The sequence below is a fragment of the Tupaia chinensis genome, unplaced genomic scaffold, assembly GCF_000334495.1.
Source record: "Tupaia chinensis unplaced genomic scaffold, TupChi_1.0 Scaffold000061_1, whole genome shotgun sequence".
NCBI classification, from domain to species: domain Eukaryota; kingdom Metazoa; phylum Chordata; class Mammalia; order Scandentia; family Tupaiidae; genus Tupaia; species Tupaia belangeri.
Window position 1 is genome coordinate 1609855 of NW_006159519.1, and position 14425 is coordinate 1624279.

The following is a 14425-nucleotide window of genomic DNA, read 5'->3' on the forward strand; positions in this document are numbered from 1 at the left end:
ACTTCTTAAGTCAAGCCTGGCTTTACATTTCCTCATGTGCTGGCCAAGCGTGTCCGTGCAGTGGAGGCAAATCTGAACACACTAGGCTCAGAAAGACAGGGAGCCTCACTGGGAGAACAAAGGGAAGGACAGGTCACAGGCTTGGGCAGCTGGGTCACCCGGGTACCCACTGGGGGGCGGCGCACAGAGGCCTGTGGGATGCAATCACTTCCTGCCTCCCCTGGGTTATTCAGCAGCCACGCCTGGTCAGTCGTGTTGACATTTTCATCTTCTTCCCTGGCTCACTCGTTGGCCCTCCGCCACCTACAAGACCAAATCTAAAATCCGCTGCCCTGATTAGAGAGCCCTCCACAGCCGGGCTACCTCCTGCCTCTTCCCACGCCGCCCTCCAAGAACTTTCCACTCCACTACAACGGCGTGGCTGTATCTCCACGCAAGCGCAGTAAGTAATCGGATGATTGTCAAAGGTTAGGAAAATAAAGGGGAAAAATCAGGGCGCCATCCAGTTCCCCATTTCTCATCGTGGCCGTGCCAACGAGTGCGTTCATATCCTGTGTGACGCTGAGCCACTCCCAGGACGTGCCCGTCTCCCATGGCGCGAGAGTCACCCGGGCACATCAACCCTCATGGAAAGTTTCCTTTTAAAAAATAAGGTGGAAAGGCCCCGAAGACTAATGAGGATAATACATGACGTGAGTCTGGGAAACTGCCAGGTAACGAGCTCTAAAAGTTCATAGAAACATGGAATGAAAGTATGAATTTATTTTGGTACAAAAAGATTTTTTTTAAATCCGTGTCTGTTTTTTTCCTAATATTCATGTTCCATGAATCTCATTATTATTATTTTTAATGATAGTGTGTGTGCACACCCACGAGAGACAAAGAGGGAGAAGCATGCCAGGCAGGGCCCATCACAGTGCAATCCCCTTCCCAGCTGGCCCTCCAGCCTCTCAGATCCTGGGCGCCCATGCACCCCGGCTTGTCCTTAGTCTAGTCTGAGGATCTGAACTCGGACTCAGCCCTGCGGCTTCCAGCACTGCAGGGCGCTGAGTTACTGCTGCACAAGCTGCTCGGCCTCCATGAGCTTCTTAAAGGCCCCCTGCAAATGCCTGGGATGGCCCGCACCATGCCATGGGCCTTCCGGAGGGCAGAGTCAGAGGAGCTGCACCGGCAGAGCAGCTCTTTGGCCCAGAGTTCTTACTTTCCCTAACACTCACGGATGGAGAAATGGCTGCATTGGGATTCATAGTGTGCCCCGAGCTCTGCCCCCGTAGCTGTGTGACACCTGGTAATCGACCTAACCTCTCTGAGTCATGATATCCATTCAGTGTGGGGGTCAGATCTGTTTACCAAAGTCTCAGGATCGTAGAACATCAACCAAGGGGATGCGCAAAGGCAGGCTGTGGGGTGCTATGTCGGAGAGCACCTGGGAGTGGCCATGTGAACCTGGCCCTGAGACTAGGAGGGCTGCTGTCATTCACCTTGGAGAAGTTACCAAGGAGGAGGACATAAAGCCCAGCAGTGAGTCAGCACTGCCCTGACCGGGCCCGTTCACTCGGGCCTAGTCCCTACTCCCCACCCCACACGCAAGAAAAGTGCTCCTGACAAGGACAGTGGCCACCTGACGCTGACAGGCTGTGCGGCCCTGACACGCCCGGGAGCAAAGTTAGTTTTGGAGCCCATCCAGTCCTTCCGAGTCCGGAGCTGGTGACGGCTGCTTCCTTGTCATTTCAGTAATCTCAGTGCAGAACGTACAGAAAGCCCTTCCCCGGCTTTCCCGTCAGGGCTTCTGATTCAGTCTCGATTCACACCCCTCTCCCAAGGTAGGTGCAAGGGGGGTTTGAGAAGGAACCGCAACGCATGCCGTCACCACGGCTCCTCGGGTTTCCTGATGATGACAGTGGCGAGGGGCCCTCGTTTCCTGCTGTCCAGCCCCGCCCAGGGGCTGTGCACCCACTGCCCGAAGCCTCACCTTGCGGAGGTCTCCTCCTTGGCAGTACTCCATGGCCAGCAGCGGCAGGTCGTTGGGCGCCAAGTTCTGCATCCCCTCGGGGACGTCCCGGGCGGCCACAACGTTGGGGTGTGCCAGCCTAGGAAGAAGAGAGACTGTGAGGGCAGAGCGCGAGCTGCAGTTCGAAGCCACCCCTCTTCTCTCCGTGTCTCCTTGAAGCGCTCTGCCTTACAGACCCGGGACCCTGGGGACTAATCCGACAGAGGGAGGGGCCGGGACCAGGGGCCTCGCTCGAAGGCACAGCCACCTTCCTCAGCTCCACTGGCCTCACCATGGACACAAGGGCACCGTGAGTGCACAGGTGTGCCTGAGTACCCGTGCCAATCCTCACGGCACTGCGAAATTGCCTCTCAAGGCCCAGCAAGGACAGGTGCGTCCCCCCACGCTATCCTAGCAGAGGGCATGCATGTGTAGGCACACGAACGAATGCCACCTCTTGTTAGGAGGCTGGTAGGGCAGGCCCTGCCGGTGTCCCCCATTGACTCTGACGTGTGCCCGAAGGTCCTATGAGCTGGGAGGACACGTCTGTCTAGCGAACTAGCACACCTGTCTCCACTCTGGAGGAATAAACATCTACACTGGAGAGGCACGTGCCAGCTCGGGACGGAAACACGGCAGAAGAACTTTTTGCTGACAGAGGCAGATTTACTACGCTATTTTTAATTATTTACTGTAACAAGTGAAACTGACCCGAAGCCCTCATGCAGGCCCAGTGCAGACGTTAGAAGTCGTTAGCGGAGGCACCGTCTGCAGCCTGGCGGGATCACAGACTGAGGACCTAGACTTCCGCTCTCTTTTCTAGACACAGTAGGTTGGAGAAGCCGCTTCAGACCCTGAGGTTCTGCGGGCTCCCTCCAGCCTCACTCTGAGGCCCATCACGGCTCTGTGTCCCAGGGCCCTCACCTTCTCATGATCTGGATCTCCAGGCACCACCGATCCCGGTTCCGCGGGCTGAGTTCCTGCCGGCATTGCTTGATGGCGATCTGCTCACCTGTTTCCTGGAGAGGCACAGAGTGAATGGCCGAGCATGCAGAGAGAGCTATGGCCAGATCCCGCACTGACCGTGGCGCGGGGGTGGCTGCCCGAGGTCCGGGGCATCGCCTGTGAGCACCACCTGCAGCTCTGACGCCCGCACATGTCCCCCTGCGAGACAGCCCAGGAGGCCTGCCGCAGTCGAGCCGGCCTCCTCGCACCCCAGCCACGTAAGTCATCCTCTCTCACCTCAGCAGTGTCAGAGGGCTCGAGTTAATGCCACTTTGACCTACATTCATTGCCAGAGTATGCATGCAATTGCCAAAGAGAAAGAGGGAGAGAGAAAAGGAGGGGACGGGAAGAGGGGGAGAGCACCCAGCGTGGGGCATGACCACGCTGCAATCCCTCCTCCTCAGAGGACAGTGACGCCCGCCTGTCAGGGCTGTCATGAAGAGCACCTCACAGCATCCGACCCTTGGCAGGCACTCAGTAACAAAGGGGACCAGGCAGTGGTGAAGCAGTAACATAGCTGGACCCACATGGGAGAGGTCCTGAGTTCATGTCCCAGGACCTCCCAAGCACCCCAGTTGGTGTGTGGCCCGTGATTCAAGCCGGCTGAGAGCTGGGGTGACCAAGACATGAAGACCCTGTTGAGGGTACCTGTCTCTGATTTCTCTCTCATAGAAAAAGAAAGAAACTTATCAAAGAAATTCATGGTGATGTGGCTCACCATCATAACAGCATTAAGAGGACACTTTAGAGATCGTTAGGAGCTGGCCAGTGGCATGGCAGTAATGCACTGCTCAATCAAAGCTGGATCATGCCACCTGAGTTTGAATCCCTGCCCGGTCAGCCCGAAATGCGCCAGGCACAGGGGCGTGTGCCCAAGACCCAGAGGCTGGAGGACTGGAGAAAGTCGCGGCAAGACTGGTCCCTGCGGAAGGTGCTTATCTGTCTCCTCTCCTCCCTTTCTCCTCCCCCTGCTCCTCTGTGCATGCGTGTGCTGTCACCAACAAAGGAAAAAAGAGAAGGAGCCTCAGGGGTGGGATTAATGCCCCTACGACAGGGCAGGTGCTGCCCCCTTTCGTCTGTCTGTTCTTCCGTCTTCTGCCATGTGATAACAGCAAGAAGGCCCCTTCCAGATGCCAGTGGCTTGATCTTGGACTTCCTAGCCCCCAGATCTGTGAGAAAATAAATTTCTGTTCATTAAAAATAACCCTGTTAGACCAGCAGATAGTGTAGAGGCTATATCATTGGACTCCCACACGGCCGACTGCAGGTTGAGTCCTGGAACCAGTAGCTTCGAAATCATGCTGGGTACGTGTGTGCGCATGCCCACGATCCCAGGAGGAAAATGGAGAAGGGACTGTGGGAGTCTATCCTCCCCAGGGGGTGATGTCTCACTTTCCCTCTCGCTGACTGTTTCTTTCTCTGTCTCTGGTGAGCACACATGCCCTAAGGCAAATAAATAAACAACCAACCAACCAACCAACCTTGTCAGGGGCCAGCAGATAGTGTGGTAGTTAAGGCAATGGACTGCCACATGGTTGACTGCAGTCTGAGTCCCAGACCCGGTGACTTGAAAATCACATTGGGTGCAAGTGTGTGTGCCCAAAATCTTGAGAGGAAAATGGGGGAGAAGGGATGTGGCATGGCTACCCTCCTTGGGGCTGATTTCTCACTTCCCCTCCCACTGTCTGTCTCTCTCCAATGAGTGCACACACCCCAATGGCAAAAGCCTAAAAACCCCCCTTGTCTAGGTATTCTGTTACAGCAGCACAAACGGACGGAGACCCTGTTTAGACGTTTGCTTCCAGGCAGGTGGGATTTGCAGAGGAGCTCAGAGCTGCAGAACACACAGTTCTACAAGCAGGCTGTGCTGGTGAGCCAGCCAGTGTGGGGTGACACTGCTGAGAGCACCCACGCGTCACCTGACATTCTTGGGGACGTGCAATCAGCCATGGTTTGGTGGGAGACACTGTAAGTTATGGTCTGTCACCTCAGAATGACTCTGAGACTTTAAACCAAGATACTAAAGATCTGTCCCCATCTTCAAGTGCACAGGAGGGGGTATCAGTGTGCTATGGCTGCTGTAACAGGTTATTGCTCACAATTCCCTACCGCCCTGCACGTCAGAGGTCTGACGTGGCTCTCGCGGGGCTACCATCCAGACGTCAGCAAAGCTGTGTCCCCTTCTGGGGAGAACCTGCCCCTTCCCTTTTCTAGCTTCGAGGGGCTGCTCCCATCCTTTGGCCTGAGGCCTCTCAGCCCAGCCTTGAATACGGAAATGACCTGCGGAGTCTTTCCAGGCATGTGTCTCCTGGCCTTGGCCCTCCTGCCTCCATCTTCCATCTTTAGGGACCCCTGTGACTACACTGGCCACCCCCAGGACTCCAGACCATCCTCCACCTAAGGGTAACTGATAAGCAAGCTTAATTTAGTCTGTGCCTTAATTCTCTCTTGCCATGCCACCTTACATAGCCACTGGTGCCAGGTATTAGGACATGGCTATCTTTATTATTTATTTTTTAATTTATTCATGTATTTACACGTGACTACAAATGAGTGTATTGATGTATTTCTTCCATGAGTGAGAGAGGGAGAGAGAAAAAGAGACACAGAGAGAGGAACAGCACCAACAGGGTCCTGAATGTTACGATCCACCCTAACCTTTGGCCAGCCTGGATCGATGGCAAACACATGCCTGGCACACTCAGAGAGGTCTCCAGACTTGAACCAGGAACCCTGCTGTGTTGGGCGGCCTCACAGAGTGCTGTATTTTATCGCTGTACTACTGTCTGACCCCGGGAGAAGAGCTTTATTTTCCCTACCGCAAATAGTATGCTGCCTTCATAGAACATGCCAGATACTCAGGCCCAAAGGCAGATTTGCTAAGTGACTCAGTCTCTTAATTACCGAGTGACTTGGGAAATCTGGCTACGTACTGGGTAATGGTAGCCTTTTGCCCAAGACAAACTGACACTACCTTGCACCTGTCACCTGGGTCAACTCGGAATTCAGGAATAGACCTCGATCCTGAAGACTGATAGTGAAGACTAAAGATGTGCTTCTGAACTTAAATGTCCCAAGTCAAACTAAAAAGAATGAGCTGGGAGAAAGGAACACTGCCCAAGTGTGGGAATAACTGGGCATGGAGACCAGACCTGACCCCGCGGTGGCCAGCTCAGCTGAGGAAACCCCCCTGCCTGGGCCTGGGCGTGTGTGATATGGATCCAGACACACTCTGACTTTTCCTGACACCCGGACTTCCTCTGCCTCTAGGAAGGGTCCTCTGATATTCCAGTTTTTCCATGAGTAATGTTTCATTTGAAACAGAAGCCCACACAGGGTGGCCTCATTACTAAATACGTAACTACTCCAAACTGCAAAGTTCAGTGAGTACAAAGCAGACTCCCAGGTTTGGAAACCCTGGGGAGTTTTTTTCGCTAGCAGGGAGACTGCGACAGCAGAGGCCCGCCTTTATTTTACCTGGAAACCCGCCTCCGCAGCCCTGCAGTCCTAGCTCCGGTCTGTGCAAACCCAGCCGGCCTAAACACCTCAGTGTCCAGCTTCGAGTAAGTGGACTCATTTAGGCGGACAAAATTTAAAATGGGTTTATGTTTGGAGAAACGGGGAAAGGAGTCCTCGCTGGGACTGATGTGAGCACAGGTGATGAGGAAGGCCCTGAGAATGTGCAGCTCTCTGTCTTTTACGCGTGAAAACTCCCCATCTGCATCCACTCTCAGGCTCCCGACAGTCACCAAAGCTTCCTGGGCAGAAGGGGGCTGGAACACCCGTCCATGTGAAAACACGAGAGGGGTGGGCTGCTGACCCGAGCCAGCCTCCTTTAGTGACTCTGAGGACACTTGTGGGGAGTCAGAGCCAGAGCCAGATCCGGATGCAGACCCTTAGCCCTGAAAGCCCAGTCCCTCGTTACCATGGCAACCTTCAGCTAGGTCACTGTGACCTAAGGGGGCCGTGATGAGAACCCCCTCATCCCTTCTTAGACCCTCCCACTACTTTCACAAAGGAGATATGAAGCCGGGCCCACCATGACGGTACAGATGGGACATTTCACCCCAGACTCAACTGTTCAGGAGTGCCCAGCTAAGAGGGTGCTGGCCTCGTCCACCTGCTCCCTGCAGTGCACACACCTGCGGGCATGGCGGCCCCCGCCTCACACCCAGGAGCCAGGAGCACGTGCTCCAAAGACAGGCAGGTCACGCTAGGTCACGGTGTAACGCCCTCCTCCCGCACCTCGTCAGGGTGTGACAGTGACAGTGAACACGTTACCTATCTCCAGGTCCTCATCCCCGAGTTGGAGACAACTGGGCCCCGCCCAGTGATTCACGGGGAGCCCAGACTGCAGGCTCGCACTCCCGTTTCCGCCTCCGGCCCGAGTACGTGTTGCTCTACCACCTGAACTGTCTTCTCTTTTCGTGTCAGGCTACCCACGCTCCTTCCAGGATGCCAAATAAACGCCATTTCCCCCAAGAAGCCTCCACTCACCTCGGAGCACTCAAGAGAATGCGGATGAAACGCCCAGCACGGCTGAAACGGGGCGCTCGGGACAAGGGGCGCCAGATCGTTTCCACGCGGTTTGGTGCTTGCACTGAGAGTGACTTCATCTAGTCCTGAGTACTCCTTTCATCACCTCAACCAGAGCATAAGCGCGTCTTTTTCTGTATCTCTGAAGGAGCTGGGGCCCAGCCGTAATAAGTTCTTTGTGAAGTGACTTGACTAAGAGTCATTCTTTTTTAAAGAGATTTTTGCTACAGGGTGCCTGTGCTCGCTGGAGAGACAGAGAGAAAATGAGAGATCACCCCCCAAGGGGGATGGCCACGCTGCATTCCCTTCTCTGGGGATTCTGGGCACACATGCACACACACTCAGCATAAGTTTTAAGTCACTGGGTTCAGGACTCAAACGCAGTTGACGACATGGGAGTCCAGCGACATCACCACCACACCATCTGCTGGTCCCAGGGTGAGTCTTTAAGACTCTGAAACACACAGATGAGCTGAAAGAATTTCCAGTGAAGGGACAAGTAAAGGCTAGAACTGCTGGGGTAGGAGCTGGGCTTGGGACACAGTTACGGTAAAGACCCAGCATGGCCTCACAGTAGCTTCAGTGAAGAGTGGGAGCACAGGGGCTCCGAACAACTTCAGCGGAGGGCAGCAGTTACTATTCGCTCACTGCACTCTAACAAATAGTGCCGCTGGATGGGTCTGTGACCCCACAGAGAAAGGGATCGCAACTCACCCACACTGCCATGTAACGATCTTCTTTTTTTTTTGGAGAGGTTTTTGCTATAGGGCGTGTGCGCTCGCCAGAAAGACAGAAAGACAGAGAGAGACATAGAGACAGAAAGGGAGAAATCACCCCCCAGGGGGGATGGCCACGCCACAATCCCTTCTCCTCCATTCTCTTCTCGGGATCTTGGGCACGCACACTCACAGGCCCGGCGTGAGTTTAAGCCACTGGGTCCGGGACCTGAACTGCAGTTGGCTACATGGGAGTTCAGTGGCATAGCCATTAAGCTAACTGCTGGTCCCCTGTGTAACTATTTTCTGAAGTCTACTTCCTTTTCAGGGACCTGGCCCATTGCTTGGAATGCTAGATAAAAACCCTTGGTGAGAGCCCCAGGTCCAAGACCCTATTTGGGATACCCCCCCCCCTTCTTTCTCTGCTCTGCAACTCCCTCCTCTGTCCGCTCTTCTCCTTCTTCCTGATCACGAACTCTGCCAGCTCACAAATCCTGCGACACTGCATGGCAGAAAAGGTCCTTTCTCTTTGCCTTGTTTTTTGTTTGTTTGTTTCCGCTACAGGCTCATGCACTTGCAGAAGAGAAAGAGAATGAGAAATCACCCTCCCGAAGGGGATGGCCATGCCGCCTGCAATCCCCCCTCCTCCATTTTCCTCTCGGAGTTTAGGTGCATGCACACACGTGCATGGGCACATGCCTGATGTGATTTTCAAGCCACAGAGTCTGGGACTCCGACTGTGCAGCCATGTGGGAGCCGGCCATCTTAACCTCCACGTCACCTGCTGGCCCTACGTAATCGGCCAGCACATACGTCACCTCCTCCGCCATCACAGTACCCGCAGAGCTGGAGGCAGCACCTCCCGGCCTTCCACATCAAAGTGCACGGAGAATATGTTTGCCAGGTACCCTGGAATGTTTCCAGATGCTTCCAGAGGGCAGCAGACCCATGTCCTACCCAGTCATGGTGGGGATTCAGAGTTGGATCTTAGAACTCCCATAATCCATGTGGGAAATTGGGACTCAGAGCCAAGAAAACCGCAAGTGACAGAGCCAGGCTTTGAACCTAGGTCTGTGTGACTGTGAGCCATGTGCTTCCCCTTTCCTCCCAAAAGGTGTGGCAGGCTGAGGTCACTGGCATTATCTCCTTTCCTTCTTTGTATTTAACAAAGGTCTTGTTGAAAATATCAGCTAGGTAGACTGGATTGATAAGATTTGCCTAATCTTTGGACAGAAGGATTTGTTTTTTTAAAGAGATTTTTGCTATAGGGTGTGTGCACTACCTAAACAAAGAGAGACAGTGAGAGAGAGAGAGACACATCTCCCCAGGGGAGATAGCTATGCCACAGTCACGTCTCCTCCATTTTCCTCTTGAGATTTTGGGCATGAAAGCACTCGTGCCCAGCGTGAGTTTCAAGTTGCCATGTCTGGGACTTAAACCACAGTCGGCCATGTGGGGATCCAGCGACATAACCATTAGGCCATCTGCTGGTCCCAGACTGGAGAATTAAGGACTGTCAAGGGCCACGCTTGACAGGAGAATCAGAGAATCCAGGAAAACTGGGGGTGGGAAATACTCGTGTTGGAGTTCTTTATTTAATAAGGACGACTCTCGTATGTTGTCCTCCAAAGGAGGGTTTTTCCCTTAGTGCTTTAGAACGGGTCTGATTGATTGTGGAGCACAAAAGGGTGGTGGCCTCAGCTTGGTTCCCCCACGAAGGAGAAGCCAGACGCCACAGTGGAGCAAGCACGCAGCTGGGATTCGAACAGGTGTAGGCCCCAATGCCAGCTTCCTGACCTACTCGATTAACCTCCTGGGGTAAGTTCACTTAAACTCGCCACCCTTCTGTTTCCATAAGATGGAGCTACGTGAGGGTAGCGATAAAGAATGTGAAACACGGGCCACGCCCATTCTGGCACACAGTAGGTCCTCAACGATGACGGGCTGACGAGCAGGTGCCACTTCTCTGACTAAGGATCCCAGGGCTGAGACTCCCGTGTACTTTCACTTACAATGAACTAAGAACATCCTCTTGCGATAAAGTGCACAGAGTACCAAGAACCAGCACCTTGTCATCATGTCAAGAATCCCAGAGAATTGTCACACCTGACTGGAGCTAGGTCACCACCGCCACCGCGCTCTGCCCCTGCTCCTTTCTGCTGAGTGCAGAGGAGGGGCCTGCAGAGGGCACACTGCTCATCTCTGACCCGGAACTGGGGTTCCAGACCTGCCCTAAGCACCCAGGACAGCCTTAGGGATTCCCAGACTGAGCAATGACACAGGAGGACGGTGGAGCTTCCTGGGCAGAGCTTGGCTTCTCAGCAGGTCCTCCCCGAGGGTTTATGAACTCTCCTCCTTCTCCCTCACCTCCTCCACTCTAGTCTACCACTAAGTCCTGCTCACGTTACTCCTAAAATACCTCCTGAATCTGCCCACCTCTCCCATGGCCTCCAGGCCCGCCCCTCCCTGGACTGCTCGGAAGCTTCGTCAAGCTCTTCCACTCCACAGGCGTGCAGTGCAGTCCTGGCACCAGCCAGAGAGCTGAGGGTCAAACTCCAGGAATCTGGCAAGAGCTGGTTGTGGTGGGAGTGGTTACCCCATGGCAGACCGTAAGCACCACGCAGCAGGGGGCTTCTCTGGAAGCTGCTTTCCCAGAACCCTCGCTCCAGCCTTCCCTGCATCAGTAAGCCTCCTTTCAGCATCCTCCCACAGCTCCCTGGGTCAGGAAACCCCTGAAGGGCCTGCGCCTCCCCCACCCCCCAATCACCGCCCTCTCTTCCAGGGGGGGAAGAGTGCCTTTCAGCCCCAAGTGCTTGCCCTCCCCTGCCCTGCCCGGCCACAGGAGCCTCTGAACAGACCGCTCCCTCTGCCTGGCTCTCTCCTATCTTCTCTACCCTCCCAGCCATCTTCCACCAGTCCGTGGAAGTGTCAAGCGACACTGGAAAGCCACCCCTGGCTTCCTGACGGGCCTCACCCCAGTCTAGGTCCCCTTGCCCGTGAGCCCTACCCCGGCTGCACTTATAGAGTTGAAAGTATACAGTTAGAATTGGTTAATTAACAAGGTTAATTAACGATGTCTGAGTCCCAACCCGGTTGGCCTGAAACAGCCAGGCACTTGGTTAAGTGCCCCAGATCCAAAGGGCTAAAGGACTGGAGGAGAGGGTCGTGGTGTGACCAGACTCCACGGAGGGTGCCCATGTCTCCCCGAACCGCTCAGTCTCATGAGCACGCAATCCGCTGTGTCAGCAATAAAGAAAATGAACAAAGAACAATTAAGGTTTTTAAAAAGGGGAAAGGACTGAGTAATGGTCATTTTAGGGACCAGCAGTTGGCGTAATGGCTATGTCGCTGGACTCCCATGTAGTCGTCTGTGGTTCGGGTCCCGGACCCGGATGCTTAAAACTCATGCTGGGCGTGTGTGCGTGCATGCCCAAGATCCTAATAAGAGAATGGAGGAGAAGGGATTGCGACGTGGCCATCTCCCCCTGGGGTGGGCGCGATTTCTCACTTTCTATCTGTCTGTCGGTCTCTGTCTTTCTGGCGCGTGCACGTGTCCTATAGCAAAAACCTCTCCAAAAAAAAGACATAGTAATTTTAGAAGACTAATACATACGCACATGCATTCTTAGGCCCATATCTACAACGCCAGAAATAAATTTCATCTGCTGGCAGCTGTGCACGCCCAGAGAGCAGACAGAGGCCATTCTGCACAAGAGATGACAGCCAGAGAGCACACTAGACGGGACTCTCTCGAGGGAAGCCAGGACATCCCCATTTAAGCTGAGTCCCAAAGCACTCGCCTGTCTAGAAGCAGCTCAGGCCAGGCGTGTGCAGCCAGAGAATGACCTAGGGCTCCTTCTCCGGTGCAGCCTCCCACCAGGGCACATACGAGGCAGTTAGATGTCCAAGACCTCCCCCCACAGGGGTTACAGAACTCCCAGTCTCCCAGCTGGGAGTGAGGACACTGCCACCTGCAGAACCACACTCTGCCCTCCCTCCGCTGAGAGCTGACGGCAGACCTAGAACGTGTTCCAACGGAATGGTACAGGATGGCGACAGTCCTGACCTCCCTGATACAGCTGGTCAGCCACCTTGACCACTCTTTCTGGTCGCCGCTGCCCGTTCCTGGCAAGTGGTTCTAATTCGCTTTCCCTCAGTCTAGAGGGGCCTCAACAACCCTCGACTAGAAGCAGGGCCTTCCTGGAAGGACTTAGGTGGGTTGGAATTTTGAGTCAGAAGTTAAGTTTAGCTATTCAGCTCATTTCAGTCCCCTAAAAGCAATGTCTGCAAACTGGATGTGCGTATCCCAGATGTCACCCAAGGTGGAATCCAGAGACACAGAAAAGGAAAGTAAGCTTTTCAAACATTGGCTACATGGCGCTCTCCCCAGACCATTCACAGAGGATTACGTCTCATGTCTGGCACGTGGGGTGCCCTGAAAAAACCAGAGGGGCAGAGGGGCCCCTGGAAACATCCCCAGGTGACATGTGCCCAGCTTAGGCAGAATTGTGACTACAATACCCAGCTTTCATAAAATAACTCATAAACTGGTGCGTGACTTCCAGCCATCCCTGCAGAGAACTGCGAGACATACCACACCCCAGCGAGTGGGAGCAGGAGGAACTGACCCTGGCGGTGTGTGCAGCTCATGTCAGACACATATGAAGTAAACATGCTAAAAGAAACAGATCCAAATAACTCACAACTATACAATTATTTTGACTTTGGATTTTCATCATTATCCCATTTTCGTCATTTTCATGTTTCTCTGTGGGTTTGATGCTAGGCAGTACTAACAAACAATACTTAGAAGACATTGTCACTGGGACCAGCAGTTAGCGTACTAGCTATGTCGCTGGACTCCCATGTAGTCGCCCGTGGTTCGCGTCCCGGACCCGGTGGCTTAAAACTCACAACAGACACGTGTGCGTGCGTGCCCAAGATCCCGAGAGGAGAATGGAGGAGAAGGGATTGCGGCGTGGCCATCCCCCCCTGGGGGATGATTTCTCACTTTCTGTCTCTCTGTCTCTCTCTGTCCGGCGAGCGCTCGCGCTCTGTAGCAAAAACCTCTTTAAACAAACAAAAAAAAGACATTGTTACTGACAAATAGGTTTAGATATTTTAAACCAATTAATCTCTAAATATTTGCTCTCCTTGTCCTTTAGGTTTTCCTAATTATATACTTTTTATAACATGTACTATCTGTACCTAACATACTGGCACGTGGTATTCTACTGCAAACGTAGGTGTACACTTTAATATATGAGGAGACTACAGAACACTCATGAGAAAAAATAGAATTAAAGTATGAGTTTACTTTGGTGCAAAAACTTTTTAAATTCAAGCACCATTTTCTCAGAGTACCCACTTTCCATGAACTTTCTGACGACCGTGTGTGCAAATAAGTAAATACCGGGGGCTGAGAGTGTAACGTTAGCTCCTTATTTATTTAGATGACACAGTCAATGAACTTTGGAGACCACTACTGGCGAGTCAACTTAGCGGTGCTGAGGTCCCTTTGCTCTCCTAGGACTCCAGCCCAGGTGAGCTTCTCCATCCACCTGACACGCCCGCCCGGCATAGGCCAGGGGAAGGCGCGGGTCCCGCCCTCGTCCCGCCCTCCCGGCCCCTCGTGCCCGCCCCTACCTGATTGTGCCACCGGATGACGTTGCCGAATCCCCCGGTCCCCAGTCGCTCTTTCATTTCCCAGGCCCCGCAGGTCTGGGTGGGCAGGGAAGGTGGCCAGCTCATACTGAGGCCGCGCTAACTCTGTAACAATTCCGGGCGGGGCGCAAGTTAGGGCTGAGCAAACCTGAACAGGAGTTTTGGGGAGGCAGGAGCCCGCTGCCCTGGGCTGTGGGGTGGTTTTGTAAATAAACCAGGGTGCTTCTCGGGGTGCGAACTTCAGGTGTCTCGCCCTCCACGCCGGCCGTCGTGGAAGCACTCGTGGAAGCACGTGGGGCGAAAAGCCCTCACCAGATAGGGAGCCCCGCGCCCCAGGACCTAGGAGGGGGTCCCCGCCTGACTTCGGCCGGAGCCCCTAACCTGCGGGAGGGGACCTGCCGCGCGGCCACTGCAGTCACGTGTGTCCAAAAAAAGTCCCCAGGAAGTTCGGTCCTACCCCGGGGCCCTGTGTCCCGGCTTCCCAGGCCCACCCGCTGCGGCGCCCCAGCCCCCC

General features: G+C 54.1%; 1 protein-coding gene across 7 annotated transcripts in view; it reads right to left on the reverse strand.

Annotated features, from left to right (window-relative positions):
* Window positions 1-14039, reverse strand: part of IKBKB (inhibitor of nuclear factor kappa B kinase subunit beta) — a 51998-nt gene extending 37959 nt beyond the window's left edge. For all 7 annotated transcript variants that reach the window (XM_014592811.2, XM_014592807.2, XM_006141661.3 and 4 more), the window contains exons 1-3: window positions 13894-14039; window positions 2915-3009; window positions 1973-2090 (exon numbers count right to left, since the gene is read on the reverse strand). In XM_014592811.2, the coding sequence (XP_014448297.1) occupies window positions 1973-2090; window positions 2915-3009; window positions 13894-13998 (318 nt within the window). In that variant the 5' untranslated portion in view covers window positions 13999-14039. The remainder of the gene's footprint in view (window positions 1-1972; window positions 2091-2914; window positions 3010-13893) is intronic.
* Window positions 14040-14425: the final 386 nt, after the last annotated feature.